This window comes from Hemitrygon akajei, chromosome 8 (genome assembly GCF_048418815.1).
Source record: "Hemitrygon akajei chromosome 8, sHemAka1.3, whole genome shotgun sequence".
NCBI lineage: Eukaryota > Metazoa > Chordata > Chondrichthyes > Myliobatiformes > Dasyatidae > Hemitrygon > Hemitrygon akajei.
The window spans coordinates 150,195,816-150,217,559 of NC_133131.1; the positions used below are offsets into that span (position 1 = coordinate 150,195,816).

At 42.2% G+C, this 21,744-nt stretch overlaps 1 protein-coding gene across 2 annotated transcripts in view; it reads left to right on the forward strand.

Annotated features, from left to right (window-relative positions):
- Positions 1 to 3,406: 3,406 nt before the first annotated feature.
- Positions 3,407 to 21,744, forward strand: part of adarb2 (adenosine deaminase RNA specific B2 (inactive)) — a 799,330-nt gene continuing 780,992 nt past the window's right edge. For both annotated transcript variants that reach the window (XM_073054839.1, XM_073054840.1), the window contains exon 1: positions 3,407 to 3,883. In XM_073054839.1, coding sequence (XP_072910940.1) covers positions 3,784 to 3,883 — 100 coding nt within the window. In that variant the 5' untranslated portion in view covers positions 3,407 to 3,783. The remainder of the gene's footprint in view (positions 3,884 to 21,744) is intronic.

A 21,744-nucleotide genomic window follows, 5' to 3' on the forward strand; every position in this document is an offset into this window, starting at 1 on the left:
GAGCGAAGGGCGCTGTGTAGGCTACGGTCAATTATGGATAACTCTGAACATCCTCTACATAGCACCATCCAGAGACAGAGAAGCAGTTTCAGCGACAGGTTACTATCGATGCAATGCTCCTCAGACAGGATGAAGAGGTCAATACTCCCCAATGCCATTAGGCTTTACAATTCTACTGCCAGGACTTAAGAACTTTTTAAAAGCTATTATTAATGCTTTTTGAGATGGTGATTTAGATGCATATCACATTTTTTTTTACTGAGTTAAGTATTGTATGTAATTAGTTCTGCTACAACAAGTGTATGGGACATTGGAAAAAAAAGTTGAATTTCCCCATGGGGATGAATAAAGTATCTATCTATCTATCTAATAATTCTACTGAGAGTAACTGTTAGTAGTAGATTGCAATGCACTAAGTATAATTAAAATCATGATTAAAGCCAACATTCCCTTTAATTTTTTTACCGCTATGCGGACCAACCATTGCTCTGAGCGGAAAATTTTTACATGGCCTGAGAACTGTGTGGCGCTTTAATTTTTTTGTAATATGCATACTATGAATATTTAGAATGAAAATTGAAAAATCATATACATTTGATTGTAATTATTAATTGAAGGGTATAATGAAATGCAATACAACAAAGAAAATCTTCCACAATTCATAAGATGTTTCTCATCCATCTTTATTCCAGCTGCACAGCGACAAAGGCTATGTGCGCGGGAGCATTTCGGGCACTGTGTGACCATGCACCCACAAAACTTACTGGGAACAGCGATTAAAGCATAATTAAAATCTAAGTGCCTCAAAAAGAGAAGAGCTTTACATTAATGGAATGCCTAATTTGGCCTCAAGTATGTCAAGCCAACGAAAAACTTCCAAAAAGAGATAGTTGAAAAAGAGATTGCATTCAATTGGAAAACATTAAGTTTCAACAAATAGCAATAAGCAGTTTGATTCTTATTCTACCACTGCAGGTGCTGACTGATTTATACTCTGTTTTATTTCAGGTTCAAACATCTGATTTATGTTTTCAACTTGGTTTCCATGTTGGCTTGAGGACCAGAGCAATGAGGACACTCTGAGGAGTGAGGACACAAGGTGTGCACCTGAGAAAGCTGCAACAGTTCCCTTTATCATCTAATTCAAAGACTCAGTTGAGGGCTTTTTGACACACTGTGTGAATAGAACAGAATACTTGATTAAGTTATTAGAGTGTAGCTTGAGTGTGTAACTTTCTAACTCAGAAGCAAAGACTGCCTATTACAAGTCTACCACTGGGCTGAGACGTGGTTCAGTGTTCATTTGGAAGCAAGCCAAAGCCTCTACTTCACCAACAGGCAGTGAATTAATCTCTTGACAATATTGAAGACTTACAATGCCCACACATTTGTATAAATCTGCTTTCCATGTCCACAGTTTTGGGATATCCATTCTCACAAATCACCTCACACATAACTAAGAGCTATCCAATAGTGAAGTCATGATTTGAGGATCTGTGGGTGAACAGCCAGTGGGAGTGGGCAATCTTTAAGGCATAAATCTGGCAGAGAGTCAGATCCTTTATCTATCACCTAAATTATATAATGAAGTTGACAGTCCAACTAAAGATGAGAATGTAATTTAAAAGAGGAACTATTGCATGATAAACCATGAAATCTCAGTTCTAACAGATTCTATTGCTATGTGAACTCCCACACAATATTTAGTAAGAATTTTTAATTTTAGTTTGATTTATTTTTGTTTCTACAATACTCTTTGAAATTTCTTCAAATGTAGAAATGAGCAAGCAAAGATGGCAATTTGATGCAATTTAAACATGCATCCATTTTAATGCAACATTGAAACATGATTGATAAAGCACATCAGTAATAATTGATCAACTAATTTAAAAAAACTCCTCTTCAGTGTCAGTGGCCCTCCCTCAGCTGGGATGTTTAACCAGCACAGGAACCATTTATTGCTTCAGACAGAACTGACAAGTGCAAATTCCCACATTGTGCCATTATAAATCATATGAGCCACAATCTTCTAATACATTATAAATCATAGATTTAAAAGAAAACACAAACAGATTTGACAAAGAGATCATGTAAAAACAAGTAAAACATGAATCTGATGTCAGACTAAGAGTTATCTCTACTTCAATACTTTATTAATCAAAAGCCTATCTATTAATACAAGCAAGGGGGAACCACCAGTCCCTTCAATTCTGAAGAGGGTTCAAAGCACAAGTGTGACTTTTATTCTATGTTTTTGTTGCATTCTTAGTATTTTCTTTTTTTTAAATTTCCACACGGTGCTATAATAGTCAATGCAGATATTGGAGATGTAACTAAGTCACTGGTTAACGGCTAGATGTGAGGAAGGGCTATTTTTTTTATTATGATGGCTAAATGTAATAAATTCTCCTTCTTAATACATGGGTCGACGGGTCTACCAATCCCATCCAGTCGTCTGTGAAAGTGAAGGCGACGGCTGGAACATTTAACCCAGCCGCGTCAAAATTTGAACTTGGCTGACGTAATAACGTAGGCATTCAGTCCCTGGAGTCTGTTCTGTCTTTCAATGTCATCGTGGTGAATGTGGACTTTAAACTTCAACTTCCCGTCTTGGCTCCACAACTCCTAATAACCGCAATCATCGAAGAGCGACACGATGCTTGCCTCCCAGGTTTACGTCGGGGTCAGCGGAGGCAGAGGTCTACACATTTCCCGCACATTTTTTTTTCCAAACACATACATCCGTGCACAGCTCTGAGTAGGATTTAGTGAAAGAGAGAGGGGGGGGGGGGGGAGACATGTGGAAGATCAAAATAATCCTGCAGATGTGCTTTGGTGTTTGGTCACTGGAAATATACAGGGACCCAAAAGAGAGACGAAGTACACTTTTTTTCTGATCAGTAAGGAAGCTTCGATTACTTGAAATTGCACAAAAATGTGCAAAATATTTAGGTTCTATTGGATATAATTAAGTGTTAATTAATTATAAGATTTGCTTCCTGTGTGCAGAAGTAAAAGCGCTTTTTACGTTGATTAATGCAGTGCGATGCAATAATAAGGTTATTAGGGGGAGGTCCCGAAATCCCTTTTTGCAATATGTCTCTCCCATAAACGTTGTCTTAGATTTCGGAGAGAATTGTTTTGTTTTATTCCCTGCAGTGTAGCTGTCAGTTCCGGGGCATCCATCACACAAATGGGAGCTGAGTTTGCATTGACAGGGAGAGCCTGTGGGGGAGGGCAAGGTGTGTGGAGGGTGGGGGTGTGCTACTGGAATGGGAGGGAGCTGGTCACCGTTGATGTCACAGCCAAGAGACGGTCATGATTGGATCTAATTATAATTTGCAGCAGCAAATAGACAGGCTTCCCTGTACGATTGACTTCAAAGTGTATGGTGCCGAGAGAGAGAGAGAGAGAAACTGATAGAAGAGGAGAAAGTAGGATTGTTGCATTCAAAGACCGGCAGGGCAAGGTGGAGGTGGCAACGTTGAAGGGTCGCCCGAGGACCGCTTATATATCGGCTTGAGCCAGTGCCACCTCGCTCTCCCAAGTGCTTTAGTGAGGAGAGGACAGCTGAAGAACAGAGGTACAGAGGGTTGGCAGGGGAAAAGGAAAGAGAGAGAGGGGGAGAGCGCTGCAAGGGCTGAAAGTGTGAGGGAGGTGGGAACAAGTGACTCGCGATCAATAGACAAGGGGAAACTGGAGTGGAGGAGACAGGGAGACGAAGGAAAGAGCGACGCATTTAAAGGCACTCTGAACCAGCAGCGTGTTCTCAGACCTACTGCGATGGCATCGGTCCTGGTGAGCAACAGAGGCTCGGCAACTCCGGGCAGCCAGCTAAAATGCAAGTTCAAGAGGAGGAGGAGGAGGCGATCGAAGAGGAAAGGTAGGATGCTCTTCCAAATGTGTGACGGCTCGGTCCTGGACTGTGTTATGCCGCCCGGGAAAGTGCTAGTGGGTCTTGTCGCCACTCTACGTTTCTAAATGGGGATATTCCTCAGTAACGGTAGCTAAAAGTGTAATTGATGAATAATTGAAGAACATAGTGTTTCTCCAGGTTTTGACGGCGCGGTCACTGTATTACAAGGAAAGACGCCGAGATTAGAGGTTGTTTTTGACTGTGGATATTTTCCATTCTTATTATAAATGGTATTATTTAGTGTCCCGCGGAGCAATCCGGTTGTGTCGAGGTACTAAATAAAGCACATTCCATGTGCTAAGAGCAGCTATATCTTGCCTGTACACCATCGCTCCTTTCAGATGACAGCTAGTGATTGTGCGGGATAGACGTAGACAGTCCGGTTACCAGAAGTTGGCACTCCCACCTTGCCCCCTTCCTCTCGCGGGCTCGAAGGGCAACGGTGCAGAATAATCCATCTTTAAAATCTCAAGTTGTTTGTGGAAGTTGACATGTTTGGGATTGTAACTGAGGGATGTGCGCTTTTAACGGACAGCACTGGACAAAGGCGTGGACAATCGACCGGGCTGAAGTTGACAACAGCGATTGTAACGTGGAAATTGCCAATGAGAATCTTTCCTGACAGGTGATTCCGGTAGAGGCCTGATGCCGAACCTCGGCAGTGCACAGTTACCACCCCGCTCTGAATGAAGTGTCATTCCAAGCAACCTGTGTAACAACTCCCACTCACCGCTGACCAAGAAGTTCGCCGCTGTTGTACTTATTGTTGTTGCTTCTTCAGGCAGCAACTAACCAAAAAAAATCAAATCGCAAAATACTCCCTGTTTGACACCAGCACACGGTTGTCATGGAAACGCAGCATAACACAAAACTTGTTTGTTCCTGCAGTTTATCTTTTCAGTTCAGAATTTGTTTTGAAGAACTGCACTGGTGCCGACTTCAAACCTGCTCTTGTATTCAACCTCCTTCGCACTCCTCCCAGCAGTTCTTCTTATTTTCGCCGTTTGAAGTTTTTTTTAAAAGTACTAGTCGGATATCAGGAACAAACTAGCTTCTGAAATGATCCTAGCATAATTGGTCAATATTTTCATCATTCTACTCGGTGCTACCCCGGGGCGAAATTGTTCCAGTATTCACTCGCAATACCTAGCAAAGGGATAACGACAAAAAAACGTTTTGAAATATTTTTGATGTTAAATGGAGAAAAGCGCCATGATTTGCAGGAATTTCATTACAACGCAAGTAACAATCTCTCAAACTTCGCACCGCTGTCCTTGCATTTTGAGCTAAAATTAGTGCAGTCGTCGTTTCTGATGCTCATTCCAAGGACAGTTCGTATGTAAAGTTCAACGGTGTTTTGAAACCTTTCTGGCAATTTTCTGCTGCTCAGTAAAATGAATGACCAGCACTTTTATCATTAAACTTTAAAGAAAATGAGTCTTCCGGCAGTTCGGCCCTTCTGGGGTTGAGGTCAAATTAGATTCGAAATCCTCACTCCTGAATTAATGTGGCCAACTATTAGCTCAGAGGGGCGGAACGCATTTAGTGACAGTAATTCAGCGTGGAAGTAAGAGAACGTAGCAGTATTGTTCCACAGCATGACAGTACCTAGGGAGGGTAATAGCGGGGTCGGCGAGAGCAAGGTTAACTCGAAAGCGAAAAGATAATACTGGCCAAATTCCTGCAGGACAGCGGAGGTCGGAGGAGTGAAGGAACCGAGACGGAAAACAAAGAAATAAATGGGTAGAAACGGTACTGGAAGTTAAGCACCGGAGCAGAGAACATTGGTGTATCTTTCCTTCGAGTTGTATGTCTGGGATTGGGGTAAATAATATCCGCTGAGAAATGGCATCTGGCTGCTCAGCTCGCTTGTCCGTCCGTCTCCGGCAGTGGGAAGGGGCTTGTTTCGTCTTCGCTGGGTTGAGCGACGTTGCTCTTGCCTCTCTCCAGAGTCGGGCCAGCTGAGCTCCGGCAGAAATGATCCCCTACCCCTGCCGCCTCCTGAGCCTTATCGCCGACACCCTCTGCTAACAGCCGAATAGAAAATCGTGTGGATTCCATGATAACAAATTGATTTTTTTTAAAAAATATCCATCCTTCATCTAATTCCACCAAGCTTTCATCGTCGCCCTTCATCCTCAGTGATCCGTGTAATGACAGCAATTTGAGATTGCATCAAGGGCATTAGCAAACGATGGCTGAGCTCAAAATACAGAAGTGAAATTATCTCGGCATGGTGTGCCCGGTCTGGGTATGCCTTCGTGCTCAACACTTTCCCCTTTTGTCCCTAACATCACCTGGTGATATCCACGTTGGAGATGGCAATTCCGTGCCAAACAATTCAATTCTTTACGAGTGCGAAGTGATTCGGACACTCGTGGATTGCTGTGAACAATTTAGAATTCCTCCTTTCCTTGATTGATTCTCGGCAGTTGATTCTTTTTACTGCTGTAACAACCTAGATTTTAATTTTAATTGCAGATTGTGGGGGGGGGGGGGAGATAAGACGTACTTAAGCAAAACTCGCAATATCTGTGATGATCTCTTTTTATGTATACCGGAATGGATTAACCCTTCACTCGCCCTGTAACTTCTCCGCGAGCCATCCAGTCCTACAACCGAATGCGTATTCGATTATATTGGCATGGCTGATTAGTCCCTCTGTATAAACTGCGTGATCACTCCACTCACCTGAGAAACCCCCTGGCAAAATGCCGTTTTCCATGAAGAATGCAGGAAACGCCAGATTTGAGAATAGGAGTTCCAGCATTTCCAGGCTGGAGATATCGGTGGCCGGGGTGGGGGGGGGGGGGTGCAGGGGTAGGAAGAATCAGGGGAGCCAGTGTTTTGGTGCTTCGGGAGGTTCAAGAGGGGGGGGGGGAAAAAGAAACGAACGGGGCGGAGGAAGAGACTGATAGCAAAAAGACGAACCAATTAAGCAAACATCAGGAGGTGCCCAGCGTGGAGTTATCAGCAGAACTTGGCCTTTGCGCAGACCAGCTCTCATGGAGGCGAGAGGAGTTATTGAAAGAGAACAAACAAAATCATTGAAGTGGGTTTTAAGAAGCGTTTAAAATGGGGATCTGGGGAGAGGGAGCTTTTCGAGACCGGCGGGTGAATGGCAGGTGGATGGGTCAAATCGTTAATATGTTTCGTTCAGTTTGCACAGCCCACAAAAAAAGTAACGAAGAAACCACTCAAAATAAATGTAGGATTCGTGTTCCTTTTAAAACTTATTTTATGTTAAACATATTATGAGTTTTGTCTTTAACCACTTGCAGGTGTACACAATAAATCTACCCATCTTTCCAGGAAGCAAATTAGCATTATTTTTTTAAGTGTTTAATTCTGTCTTCATTCTCCGGTGGTGGAGCATGGCCTAGTAAATTGAAGACAACGTTTTCATGCTCTGAACCTTGGCTAAATAGTTGTAATCTGCTGTCAGTGCGTAGCTGGCTGATCTGATGGCAGAATTGAATTCCATCTGAACAAGTAAGGCGGGGTGGAGGGTGCTGCTGGCGTGACCTCGAGCTGCACAAGGCCACCTTCCCGCCATGCTGGTAACGAGATACTGCACTCATCTCGCGTCCTTGCTGACGGAGAGCGTAACTGAAGCGTGCGGATCTGAACAGCCTCCCCCCCCCCAAAAAAAAAAGTTAAACCTCGACACTCCTCGCGCAATTTAAAATCGTGCGGCTAACAAGTAAGAAGCAGGCTAGTTTTAGAGGATGGTTACTTCAGGAGGCGGGATTTTCCTTCACAGAGAAACACTTACAAGCTGCTTTCTTTCTGATCAGAGATAGAATGTTAAAATGGGATTTTGTTAAAATTGTAATCTCAGCTGGGAGCTTTGCAAGGGAGCAGAGAAACGCCATTACAATAATCAATCCTTCCTCTTCAGTAACCTAATGGAGAGCAAATCATTAGGGTGAATTATTAATATGCGTACCCAATACACAAAGCTCTGTGCTGGAACTAATTCATTCAGAATACGGGTTTGGGTGGCCCATCCTCAATCGTCCTCTAGAAGATGTAGGCGTGAAACATTTCCTGTGCTGGTTTATTACACAAGCCGGTTCTTTCAGGTGCAATTAACGTGAGTTACATGTAGGCCGGACCTGTTAACGGGAAGCTGAGCTCATTTCCAAATAGACATTTGTAAATTTAGCATACCACCTTCCAGTGCCTGGTAGATTTAGTTAATTGACGAAATTCAAATTCTCCGTCTCGATCCTTGGCCTGGATCTCGGGGCCAGCATTAAACCAGAACGCCGTAGTTCCTAAGCCGCGACCGTACTAAAAGATGCTTCACTGTGCAATTAATTATTATTAAATATCAAATCAAAATAAGTGACATTTCCGAAGCTATCCGGATGAGCTTCCAAATCACAAGGAGCTGATGGGGTTGAATGATTTTGTTCTTGTGGTAACCTTAAAACTAAATTTTATGTACTGACTACAGTATACAGGAAGGACCATCGAGAGAGTGGAGTTCCGTTAAGTTTCATTAATTGCTCCGTAGGTCACCATCTTTTATTACACTGCATCAGCCTGGTCTGGTCCCTGGTCAGACTTGTTACATGGCTTTTACCAGCGCATGTGGAGTTTCTGGTGTTAATTTGGAAAATCAAACGATTCCTACTCTTGCTGTTTCACCTTGCCCTGCTTCACTTCAACTCACTTTCACTTGTATTGTCACTTCGACCATAACTGCTGGTACAGTGCACAGTAAAAACGAGACAACGTTTTTTCAGGACCACGGGTGTTACATGACACAGTACAAAAACTAGACTGAACTACATTTTTAAAAAAAACTACACTAGACTACAGACCTACCCAGGACTGCATAAAGTGCACAAAACAGTGCAGGCATTACAATAAATAATAAACAAGACAATAGGGCAGTTAGGTGTCAGTCCAGGCTTTGGGTATTGAGCAGTCTGATAGCTTGGGGGAAGAAACTGTTACATAGTCTGGTTGTGAGAGTCTGAATGCTTCGGTGCCTTTTCCCAGATGGCAGGAGGGAGAAGAGTTTGTATGAGGGGTGCGTGGGGTCCTTCATAATGCTGTTTGCTTTGTGGATGCATTTAGACCATAAGACATAGAAGCAGAATTAGGACCTTCACCCCATATTTTGCTCCACCATTCTGATTTATCCCTCCTCCCTCAGGCCTGTTCTTCTGCTGTAACCTTCAACACCCTTGCAAATGAAGAATATTTCAACCTCCTCTTTAAATATCCACAATGATGGTCATCAGTGGCAATGAATTAGACAGACTCACCAACCCCTGGCTAGAGAAATTCCTCCTGATCTGTTCTATAGGGATGTCCTTCTATTCTGAGGCTATGCCCCCAGTCCTAGACTCCTTCCACTATAGGAATCATCCTCTCCACATCCACTCTATCAAAGTCTTTCAATATTCGATAGGTTTCAATGAGATTCTTCCTCCCCCCACCCCCCTTTCTTCTAAACACCAGTGAGTACAGGCCCAGTGCCATCAAATGTTCCTTATAGTGCAACCCTTTCATAAACCTCCTCTGGAACCTCTCCACTGCCAGTACATCTTTTCTTGGATAAGGGCCCAAAAATGCTCACAATACTCCAAGTGTGGTCTGACCGATGCCTTGTAGAGCCTGCACATCACACCCTTGTTTTTGTATTCTGGTCCTCTTGAAATGAATGTTAACATTACACTTGCCTGCCTTACCACTGACTTAATTTAACCTTTGAGGAATCCTACATGCGGACCCCGTTTGCACTTCTGATTTCTGAATCTGCTTCCTGTTTAGAAAATGCCCTGTGCTTTTATTCCTACTACCAAATTACACTATACACTTCCATACACTGTATTACATTTGCCACTTCTCTGCCCATTCTCTCAGTCTGCCCAAGTCCTGCTGACTTTCTGCTTCCTCAACATTACCTTCCCCTCCACCTTTGTTTGTGTCATCTGCAAACTTGGCCACAAAGACAAAGGTTTGGTGGCTTTGGTAACTGGTATGTGCAGCAATTAATTATTTCCAGCACGTTTCCCAAGTCTGCTGTGTGTATAAACGTCACGGTTATACATTATGATTATTATTTCATAAATTCAGTTTTGATACGGCGAAAGATCTCTGGCCCAAACACTCCGAAGGCTGTCACCCCCGATTGGTAAATACTAGAAATGGAATATGCTATTCGCCCCCTCGAGCCAGAGCTGGTATTCAATTAGAACTCGGTTCTGTAATCCTTAAGACCCACAACAACTGCTCCTGTCAATCTCACTTGTGGACTTCTATTGATTTGGTCTTTACAACCTTAGTAGGATTTGCAATGCCCACCTCCCTTTGCGGGAGGAAGTGCTTCCCGATATCAACCTGACGGGCGTTATTTCGCTGGTGTTGTATCTATTGACCTCACTCACTCAGAAGAGAACATTCTTTCACTCCTCATCTCACCGGCTCAGTTCTCTGAAACGGCCGCCTTTTGCTTCACGTTTTATTTTTCTGAACATCTGCATAATACACCGCCGCTTGACCCGCCAAGTGCGGGAAAGGCAATTTCATTGATACTATCCAGAGCTATGGTGTTTTATTGACAGAACTCGACTGGAAAGCTGCCCCGCTGCTATCTATAGTTTCAGAACTTCCTCACTTCTTCGTCGCCCCAGAGTACTTAAAGCTGCGGGCTGGTTTCATGGAACAATAGACCCATTTCCTGGAGGGATTTAACGGACCGAGAAGCATCTGTGTACGGGGCGAGGAATTGTCGACTTTCTGGGTCGATAGCTAGCATCATGAACCTCCCCCCGTCACCGGTGCTGCTCGACCTGCTAAATTCTTCCAGCATATTGTTTTGGTGCTTCAGATTCCGGCATCTGTTTGCATTTGACCCATTAGATGGTCTCATCGACGAACATTTTTGTTTCAAATGTCTGTCGGAAGTTACATATGCGCGCGAGTAAAAAGACCGCACAAAGTTTCCAGGTACATTTCATTGCATTTATTGTACACCTCCTGAAGCTAGTTTTCGCTGTCCGCTAGGTACATGTGGCCGTAAGTAAATAGTTTCATAGAGTTTCATAAATTCAATGCTGGGGGAACTCAGCACGTCAGGCGGCACATGTGGAAAGGAATAAACAGTCGACATTTCGAGGCGAGACTTTTCATGAAGTCTCAGGCTAAAACAGCGGAAGTTTACTCCTTTCCACAGAGGCTGCCGGACCTGCTGAAGTTCTTCCGGCATTTTGTGTGTTTTTTACCCTGCATTTCCGGCATTCGCTGAAACTCGTGTTTTTCATAAATGGTTTTTCTTCCGACCTCATGTACAGGGGACCTCAATCCCGGGAGTGAATGGTTGGAAGGGGCGGAGAATTTGTCAGAGGATTTGGCAAAATTTGGAGGGTGAACAGATACTGTATGTTGTGTGAATCGTCCACCAAGTTTGCACAGACGCTGCTAACGATGTGAAACGTAATGTCCAAGCTGCAGGGTCCGGAGAGTCGCAGGAAACAAGGGGAAAATCTCCGCCTTGTGCTGGTTCTAACCCAACACGGGCGCTGGGTAGAAAAGAATGAAGTTGGCTGTAGTGATTATTTTGTACCTAGATTTGAATAGTGATGTTAAACCAATCATTTTAAAAATCCAACTCTTGAGTATACAAGGTAAATGTGAGGGAAGGGGGCGCAATTCACATCTGACCCCAGGCCTTTCCACACTCCACCCACCCCCGCTGTTCCATAGGATTGCTTTAATCAGCCTTGTTTTACACAGTAATGCAGCTTAAGTGTTCAATCGGCATTGGATGCGAGTGTAACGTGCTATTTATCTAAAAGCTCATTCTGTAATTCAGAAGCTTTCCATCGCAGGTAGATACAGTATGTGCTAAGATTACGCAGTAGTGTGTTCGATAGACCACTCGCTAGGAAATGTTGCAGATTAATTTGATTTCTTTTGGGTGGGAGTCGTAAATAGACTTTGCGCCGATTTCAGTAGATTGTGTTGGTCTGTTCTGCCGAGGCAAACCAATATTTTGTGCCAGATATGCATGTAATCCGAAGACTGTAACTTAAGCCAAAGTAGAACTCTTGTTCACAATCGGCCAGAAGACCAGTGCGCTCTGCCAGAGGGTGTCACAGTGACGCCCCACCCGAGGGTGAACAACCTGCCCGTACAGGGTCTCGGCCCGAAACGTCAAGGCTTTTACATGCTGCAGAGTTCCTCCAGCATTTTGTGTGTATTACTCTGGATTTCCAGCATCTGCAGAATCTCCTGTGTCTTGTGATTTGCTGTCTGTACTCATTGTTTTGGTCCACGCTTGAAGAACAGATACTGCACCTGACGACCTTAATGCTGCAACACACCATCACAAACCGCCTCGGTAGAGTAAGAAAGCAGAGAAGTGGGGAAAATCGACGGGGCTGCGTCCGCCAAATTCAAGTATTGTCTCTCCATTTTCCAAAAGCAAGCGGTACAATGCCTGTTACAAACTAGAAATGTGTTGTAAGAGATGCCTGTAGTTCCTTTTCATTTCCAGTTTTCAGCTGGAAGTCTTGACAAGAAGTACACGAGCGGCCAGTGTAACACAAAAGCTGATTCTGTGTGCGCATGATTAGTTGGGAATGTTCCTTCATAATGGGGTATTTTGTGTGCAAAACAGTTCCCCTCTTTTATTTCTATAGCCGCTGAAAGATGCAATAGATTTATGTTGAGGTATAAGGCAATCAATATTTGGTTGCAACTCCTCCTGGTGAAATGTTTCCTCGTAAATTGTAAGAATGTGTCATAAAAATTCCTTTCGAGTTCTGCCATTGGACACGGAGTATATGCAGAATGGATGGTCCTTCAATCTAATCTGAGTAATAAGTGTGATGCTGATTACTACCTTGACACGACACCATGGAACACAGGTATATAACTGGAAATCTTGTTCATCACTTTAAGGTCTAATTTTCCTGTATTTAACGGCTCCGCTAACCCAGCAGAAACAAGTTCGCTTTTCAGTCATTCTGAATCTTTCGGCAGAAGTTCAGGGTCAAAGGACGAAATGAGAAATCGTGGAAATGGCGTTCCATATAAATCATTCACAATAACTTCGTACATGAGATATAAATCATATTGAAAACCTCCTGGTTGCTCCTGTACCTAGCTCACTCTTAAATCCCCACAATGGAACAATGTAATAAAAGTAAATAATGTCAGTCCAACAGGTAAAACCTGAGACGTCGGCAATAACCATTTCCTTGTGATTGGCTGAAGAATGCAGACCCGTGTTTTTTCTTTGTTCTCTAACTACACATTTTGTTTCCTATCTGAAATAACAGAATAATTGCCCTGTAACTAGATTCCAATTTCAAGTTTATTGTCATTCAACCGTACACATGTATACAGCTAAACGAAACGCCGTTCCTCCGGGACCAAGGTGAAAAATACAGTACATACGGCACAGAAAATATTAGCACAATAATATTAACAGACAAACACATTCTGCAGAGGTACAAGTTGACATAAAGTGCATGTACGTCATGGTTAAATATACAACGGTGTAATGCTGCTGGCGGGGCCATAAATAATGTGTACTGGCTGGGCTGGACGTCTCTCAGCCTGGGATAGGAATCTGTTGCCCAGTCCTTGTTCTATCAAATGACACGATGCGATGTTCTATTTACGTTTTCTAAAGGAGAAAAAGTCAGAACCTTTCCACAAGTGATTGTCCATATTCTGAGATACACGGTGTTTTGTTTTACCTTGAGCCAAGGTAACCCTGTTGCTTGGAAGTGTGTGAACAATTAGGTGTAATCATACAGTGCAGAAACAGGCCTTCATATCCATGCCGCCCGAATTACCTGGACCCTTTAACAAACAAAAAGTATCGGCTGTCTTAACGCCATAATAAATTAAGTACTTAATTTAAAACAAAAGAAGCAATCCATTTGCCTGACAGGTGAGTCAAAAGTTGAAGATCTGTAATTTACAAATCCTTTAATTGCGAGAACTTGGAATTATTGGAACTGCATGTTAATCAGACTTCGTATCTCTTATTTAAAACGAGAGACGAATATTTTAACATAAATAGACAGTTGTTAATTCTCACTCCGAGAGAGGCATTTACCTGCCTGTCGTGGGTTCAGTTCTGCAGTAGAATTACGGCGTAAGTTTCTTATCGCCGATATCAATAAGCGAAGATGATGCACGAGCCACTTCACGTCTCATTAGTAGAAGCTGCGTGCAATCTAGACATGTGAAATAGTTTCTTTGCACCGAGAAATGAAGAGTGCGCAGAAAGGAAGCTTTGCATGAAGAGAATATTCATCGAGGAAACAGTGGAGCGGGAGGAGGGAGATTTATCGGGGGGGGGGGGGGGGAAGCACAGTTTATCCGCTTTCGGAAGCCTTCGCTGCTTGTTGCATCGGTTTATATCGCAACCCCTGCTCACTCGCTTCGTGGCTGCATTGCTCCAGAAGGCGGACAGGTTCGCAAAATGCCTCCGGATTTCCCAGCGTTGTGCATACTCTCACTGCCTTGTTAACGCACGGAGTGGGGAGAAAACCACTCGTTCGCTGCTAGATACGAGCCTTTCTAGCTTTATTGGGATTTCTCCTTGCCATCAAAATAAAGTCCCCTGAAGCATTTAACGGATGCCCTTTCATAACCACAAGCTCTAATGCATTAATGCCTCTGACCCATTTATATCAATGTGCCAGTTTCCCCTAATGCTCCCCCATTTAATAGTCATTAATGGCTATGCTGTCAGTTTCAGAGTGCGTGCTCGCAGCAAGACCCGCGATGTCTGGGTGTGCAGAGTAATCGCGTTTAGTAACGCAAACAAACATGCCGCAGACGCTCAGCGGGTCGGGCAGCAGAGTTGGTCAGAAAGGGCTGAGGAGAAAGTAGGCACACGAACGAATTAGTCGTCATTTTACCGGCAGAAAGTGCTGGAAATGATCAGCAGGCCAGGCCGCGTCTGTGGGGTGAGGAACGGGGTCACGGTTTGAAGTGGAAGAAGTTGAATCCTGAGAACGTGCGCTGAGCAAATTAACCAGTATCCGAAACTACGCATGGCCTCAAAATACACCACTCTCGTTCAATTTCAAACGATTAGTTCATATTCAAAAGCTCTGGCTGTTCCAACGGCCCTTTACATTTACACAAGGGGAGAGAGAGAGAGAAAGAAACGGTCTCCCCTTAAATTCTACAAATCAAAACGATCAAATCAAGGCAATATTGTCCCTCATTAACCACAGCCTGCTTCTAAAATGGAGGTTTCTCCGCCGTTGGCCACCGCTGTAACTTACAGGGTCACTTCCACTATTACCTCTGGATGCCTCTTGTGTTTATTTTGGCCTTTTTCAGGCGCTTTATTAAAATTTACATTTATTCAAGCTTCCGACATCGTCGTGTGTGCCCTCGAGCCAGCTCCTTTCGATGTACCAATGGTTTTGCAACTTTTAACGGAAGTTGGAAACGTGGCTGTTGTCTACCTAAACCATTCGGTCCAATTAAACGATCCGATTCTTAAATGAGACTGTGGCCCAGCCGCGCCGTGATCTACTTTCAATTTCCTGCATTCCTTTACCCGACACCTTAAAATAACCAAGCGATTAAGACACGGGGAAAGAGAACTTTCTATTTTTCTCTCTAAATGAAAATGTTTAAAAAAGCTGCAAAGGTTGGAACTTTATATAAAATCTAGAAACACTCAGCATGTTGGAGAAAAGTAGGTGAAAGGAGAAATGGCCAACTTCCAAGATATCTTAGAATATTTCTTCTAGCCTTATTGTTCGTTTAACCTTGCTCAGTAAGGAGTTTATATGCTCAATTGAAGTAGTATTTGAGCAAATATCCTTTTAGAATATGTTGCATTATTACAAGTGCTGAAGACTAGGCCTCTCCATTCTGATTTGAGGAGAATGATCTTTCTGAAAGGTAAACAGGTTGTTCTTTTTGTTAACTGGTTAAAATTTCCAGCATAGAATGGGTATTGAGAGAATGGTTCCTATAGGGGCAGAGTTTGGATCCAGAGGTTACAGGCTCAGAATAGAGGGGTGTCCCCTTAGAAAGATGTGGAATTCCTTCATCCAAAGGATGGCAAATTTGTGGAATTCATTGTCACAGATAGTCACTGGGTATATTTAAAGTGAAGGTTGACTGGTTCTTGATTAGTAAGGAGGTCAAAGATCATTGGGCAAAGATAGGAGAATGAGGCTGATGGAAATAATAAATCACCCATAATGGAGTGGCAGAGCAGACTTGATGGGCTGAATGGCCTAATTCTGCTCCTATGCTTTATAGTTAGCACCAACACCAAGAGAAAGATGAAGTAATTTTGTGGAATGTTCAGAATAAAGAGTTGTTTCATTTTTTAAAAGTCAAAAAACCTTTTAAAAGTGTTGGAAACATTTTGATACCTTTTTCAGTTAAATTGTGACTTGCTGTTTTCAATACTGTATATCAGACACAGAAATGCAGTGGCTAAATAATCAGGATATTGAAGAAGCTTTAACCTTTTTGAGGGCACAGTGTAAAATTGCCCAAAGTAGCAATGCACTAAATATAGGTTCATTAACATGTTTCAAAAGAACAATCTGAGAAGCAGAGATAATTTGAATCCACATTATTTTTAAACCAGGTATTTTCTGGAGTTGTCAAAGGCTTAATTTATTCAGCTCATTCAACATGCAAAATGCATTGATATACAGCAGTCTCTCTATATTAGACATATAATTGATTTTTATTAAATAAATAACCCATTTGTGGAAAAACTTAGATCGGATCGCTTATCAGGATTGTGAAGCATCAACATACTTATCATATAGTTTTAGATATAAGAATTTACATCATTCATTCAAACTTCTGTTTGGAATGAATTGAGTTTTGAGGATACTGACTGGAGTACTTTATGAGAGATCAATATCTCTCTTGTCATGGGGATTTAAAATCCTGGTGCAAGAAAATCCAGGGCTTCAGTGAATAGTCAGAAACCCAGCAGCAAAAGTGTGTTACTGCTTTAAATCTGATTGGGAGTGCACATTAGAGACCATGAAATCTTTGTGAAATACTTGTATCTCAAAAACCCAGTGCCTCCCTATACAACTTCTGTTAAGAAAGCTACACAATGGGATAATAGATGGTTTGTTACAGGCCAGCTAGCCTTCCCCTTGGATGTCACAAATTACAGATTGGATTATTGCCTCAAACATTGCCAGATATCCTTGATCACAATGCATTGTGCTGAAGATTTTGCTAAGTTGGCAATCTTATTAACCATGCTAACCTGACTTCTCTGGACTAGTAAGACTCAGAATCAGGTTTATTATCACTGTATTTCAAAAAATTTGTTGTTTTGAGGCAGCTGGACAGTACAATACATCAAAAAAATGAGTTACAACAAGAAGTATGAAAAGCTAAGATACAAAAAGTGTTTATGGGTTCATGGTCCATTCAGAAGTCTGATAGTGGAGAGAAAGAAGCTATTTCTTTCAGTGTGTGTCTTCAGGCTCCTGTACCATCCTCCCTGATGGCAGTAATGAAAAGGGGGCATGTCCTGGATGGTGAGGGTCCTTAATGATGCCACCTTCTTGAGGTATCACTTACTGAAGTTGTCTTCAATGGAGGGGGAGGCTAGTGTAGGTGATGGAGCTGGCTGAGTGTACAACCTTCTGCAGAAAGGCAAGTATGCTGGGATGTGCTGCGGAAGTTCATCAGCAGTGTCTCACCCTCCCTCAGGTCCACCACCAGCACTTTCAAATACATTGAAAGGAAAATAAATGCACATTGCGTAGTAGTTAATACATCTTTGGCATGAATTAATGATTACCTGTGCACAGTGACAGTGCTGAGAAACTATTGCTGCTTTGAGCACATTGTCATAACCCATACCAAAAGCCACTGACATTTACGCAGCATCTACCATGCAGTGAAACTCAAATAAAATTTGGCACATAACCACAAAACTCTATTGGGGCAGCTGATCAAAAGCTTGGTCAAATGAACAGTATAGCGAAGGAACTCCAAAGCATAGATCCTCGGCATTGAAGGCATGATACTCATTGGTGGATATTATAATAATCATGTGATCAAGAAACTGAAATGGGAAGAGTTCCAAAATTTTGGTGGGTTTTGGGGTGGGGGGGCGTAGTTGGTGGTGGGAGGTGGTTAGAAATCATAATAAAAGGCATTGCAAGTACCATGGAGTTAATTGAAAGGACGGCTGAATGTTTTAATCTTGGTGAGTTAAAGATGCTGAAACTTCAATAGACCACGTTCACACTTGGAACTGAGCCATGCCTGAAAAAAAAAACAAAAGCTACTTCTTCAAGGATCCAACATACAAAAGAATCTATCTATCTATATATATATGTATGTATGTGCTGGAAATCTGAAGTAAGAGCAAACAAAAAAAAATTAGCTAAAAATTTTCAGCAGGGCAGACTGCAACTGTGGTGAGGAAAACCATTTATTTTCCAGTGGTCTTCCACTCAAAGTGCTAGCTCTGCTTCTCCCTCCGCAGATGCTGCTCGACATGCTAAGTACTGGCAGAATTTCCTGCTCCTGTCTATCTAATCATTAAATAGAGTAAGGATACACGATTCTGGGCAAGGCATGTTGATCCCTCCAAAAGCATTTTGTGGAAATGGGGCAGGGAGAATGGGGAACAGTGGGGGGTGGGGACATGCAAAACTAAGGTTAAAAAAAGGTCTGTTTATAAGCATTTGAAGTGTTCCTGTCATTCAGAACAAATAAAGGCAGTTAAAATACTAAAAACATTTTAAAAGCCAAAAATATTTTAAATCTCAATACACACAATTTAAAAGAAACTTAAAGTTGGCTATCTACTTAAATTAATATCACTTTCCTACACCAGCCACATCTCCCCTGATTATCTTAATATCCAGAAATGTATTTACCTTTACATGAAACGGGCCAGCAAATGAGCCGCTGTCATTCTCTCACAGGTAGCTATTTACCTCCAACAAATTTATAGGGAAGCTGTCCAGGCTCCAAGATGTGTGCATTCCACCAGAGGTAAGGAGTTTATGTGGAATTACCAGACTCAATCCAGAGTGGGAAGGCTTTCTGAAAAATAATGGCAAGCAACTTTGGGGCTTTGCAGAGAAATTCAGAAATGTTCGCAGGCACTCGGGGAAAATGTCAGTTCAATGTTTCTCCGCAAAGCTTGGATCAATATCAATTGCGTGAAGGAATCAAAAGTAATTCAAGTTCATTGACTTACCAATGGGAAGGGGATACGGAAGATCTTAAAGTTATATAGGCATCCGTTAGTCTTGAGAGACCATGGATTTGTGCCTTGGAAAGTTTCCAGGGCGCAGGCCTGGGCAGGGTTGTATGGGAGACTGCTGCAAGCCTCCCCTCTCCATGCTACCAATGTTGTCCAATGGGAAGGGCAAGACCTAATACAGCTTGGCACTGGTGTCGTCGCAGAGCAATGTGTGGTTAAGTGCCTTGCTCAAGGACACACGTGCAGCCTCAGCTGAGGCTTGAACTAGCGACCTTCAGATCACTAGACGAATGCTTTAACCACTTGGGACAACGTCAACACTTATATACAAGCGAGAAGGATGTGTGAGGGCACCACAGTTAATTTTGTTTTCAAAATATGAAATCATTCATTTGATAGAAAAGGGAACCCCAGGGTTTCCGGGGACTATGCATGACCTGACTGACACAAATTCTGCCATGTGTTTTTCAAGCTAGCAATAATAACAAAAAGTTTCATGGTATTCATTAATATCTGGATACAAGTGCATGTGGAGTGATTGGTATTGTTACTATAGGAAATGGATAACATGCACAAAATGATGGAGGAACTCAGCAGGTCAGACAGCCTCTGTGGAAAGGACTAACCAGTCAATATTTTGGGCTGACACCCTTCATCAGGAAGGCCGTGTGTGATTTCCAGCATCTGCAGAATCCTATTGTCTTTGTCCTAAAAGGGTATTTCCGATTTGCAGAGAAATTGGCTTACTGGAACGGAACCCTTGCTTAACCCAGGGACTACCTGTGCTGTATATTTTTTTTAAACAGAGATTGAACGTGTTAGTGCTTGAAGTGACCTGTATAACTGTCAGTCTAAGCATAATGTTATCCAGGGTGTAGTGTTTAGAATTGTGGGTCACAGTCCCAAAATCGGGCAATCAGGATGGAGATGGAAAGGTTTCTTTTTCAGCCAGAATGCAGTGAATCTAGAATTATTTATGCAAGAGGGGGTCTGAATGTTCATGGTATTCATTAATGACTGGGTTTATTCAATACGGAGGTTGATAGATTATTTGGATGCTAAGGGAAGCAAGGGATATGAGAAAAGTGTAGGAAAGTGGCACAAAATTAAAGGAGCCACCACGGTACTATTGAATAGAAAACTGTTATGAGAGCCCAAGTGTCTTCTATTTCTTGTGTATGAGAGTTGGTTAATAAAATAAAGATACAAAACACATTAGAGTGATTTAAGGTGAACTGAAAATTTTGTAATAGGTGCCAGTGGTGGGGATCTGAAATTAAAACAAAACTGAAAACATTCAAAAGGTCAAGCATCTTTTGTAGGAAGAGGAACAAATACTGTTCCAGATCAAAGATCCTCCATGAGGATGCTGCCCGATGTGATGAATATTTTCATTACAATGATTGAAGAGATCATTTTAGCATGTTTTGCCTTTGTATCCAAAAAAAAATTAAGGTATGTGAGTTTGGGAAGGATGGATACTTTGAGCTATTATAAGCACACAAGAATTAATAACAGTATCAATACACATATAGTAGCTAGTCTTATCTCACAGCATATTTTGGGAGGGAATCAAAGCACATTCTCCATTGAACCAGATGACACGGGCTATGTGAAATGGGTTAATAGATGCATCTCCATCATTACTTAGCATATTTGCAATAACACCAGTGTGAGTAACTGCTCCAAAGCCAATTCCCTGATGATGCTAAGTATTAATTATTTAAACAAAACAAGACCTTGTTTTCACAAAAGCAAAAAAAAATGTAACACGCTTTCTAAGTTTTTATCTTCAAGCATTAATGTTAGTATTTTAGACATAATTTATAATAATGAATTTTGAGGGAAAATATCATTCTCTATCTACGAATGCAGAAGGATTTTTGTTTTCTTCCTTCTCCTGAAAGATAAACCTGTTTTAAATCTAGTAAGGTACCAGGATAATTCAATGGGAAAAGCTTCTTCAAATTGATGTGTGTTTTAAAGGAAGCCTGGTGGTGTTCAGGATGAAAGGATCAGTGACAGACTTACAATCTATTGGTCAGATATTGTTCTGCGCCTCTTAATAAGGGGCAGTGCCTTCAAGAGAATCTATTTAATGAACTATTTTCTTACGGCAAGGAAAGCCAAAGCAATATTTTTATCATGCAGTGCATGCACTTCAGTGTCATTTACACTCAGTGGACACTTTATTAAGTGCACCTGTACACCTAGCTAATACAAATATCTAGTCAGCTAATCATGTGGCAGCAACTCTATGCATAAAAACATGCAGAAATGATCAAGATGTTCAGTTGTTCAGACCAAACATCAGAATGGAGAAGAAATGTGATTCAAATGACTTTGACCATGAAATGATTGTTGGTACCAGACAGGGTGGTTTGAGTATCTCAGAAACTGCTGATGTCCTGGGATTTTCACATAGAATAGTCTCTACAGCAGGGTTTCCCAATCTTTGTTATGCCATGGACCCCTACCATTAACTGAGGGGTTTGTGGATCCCAGGCTGGGAACCCCCTGCTCCAGGATTTACAGAGGATGGTATAAAAAATCTAGTGAGTGGCAGATCTGTGGATGAAAATGTCTATTTAACGAGAGGTCAGAGGAG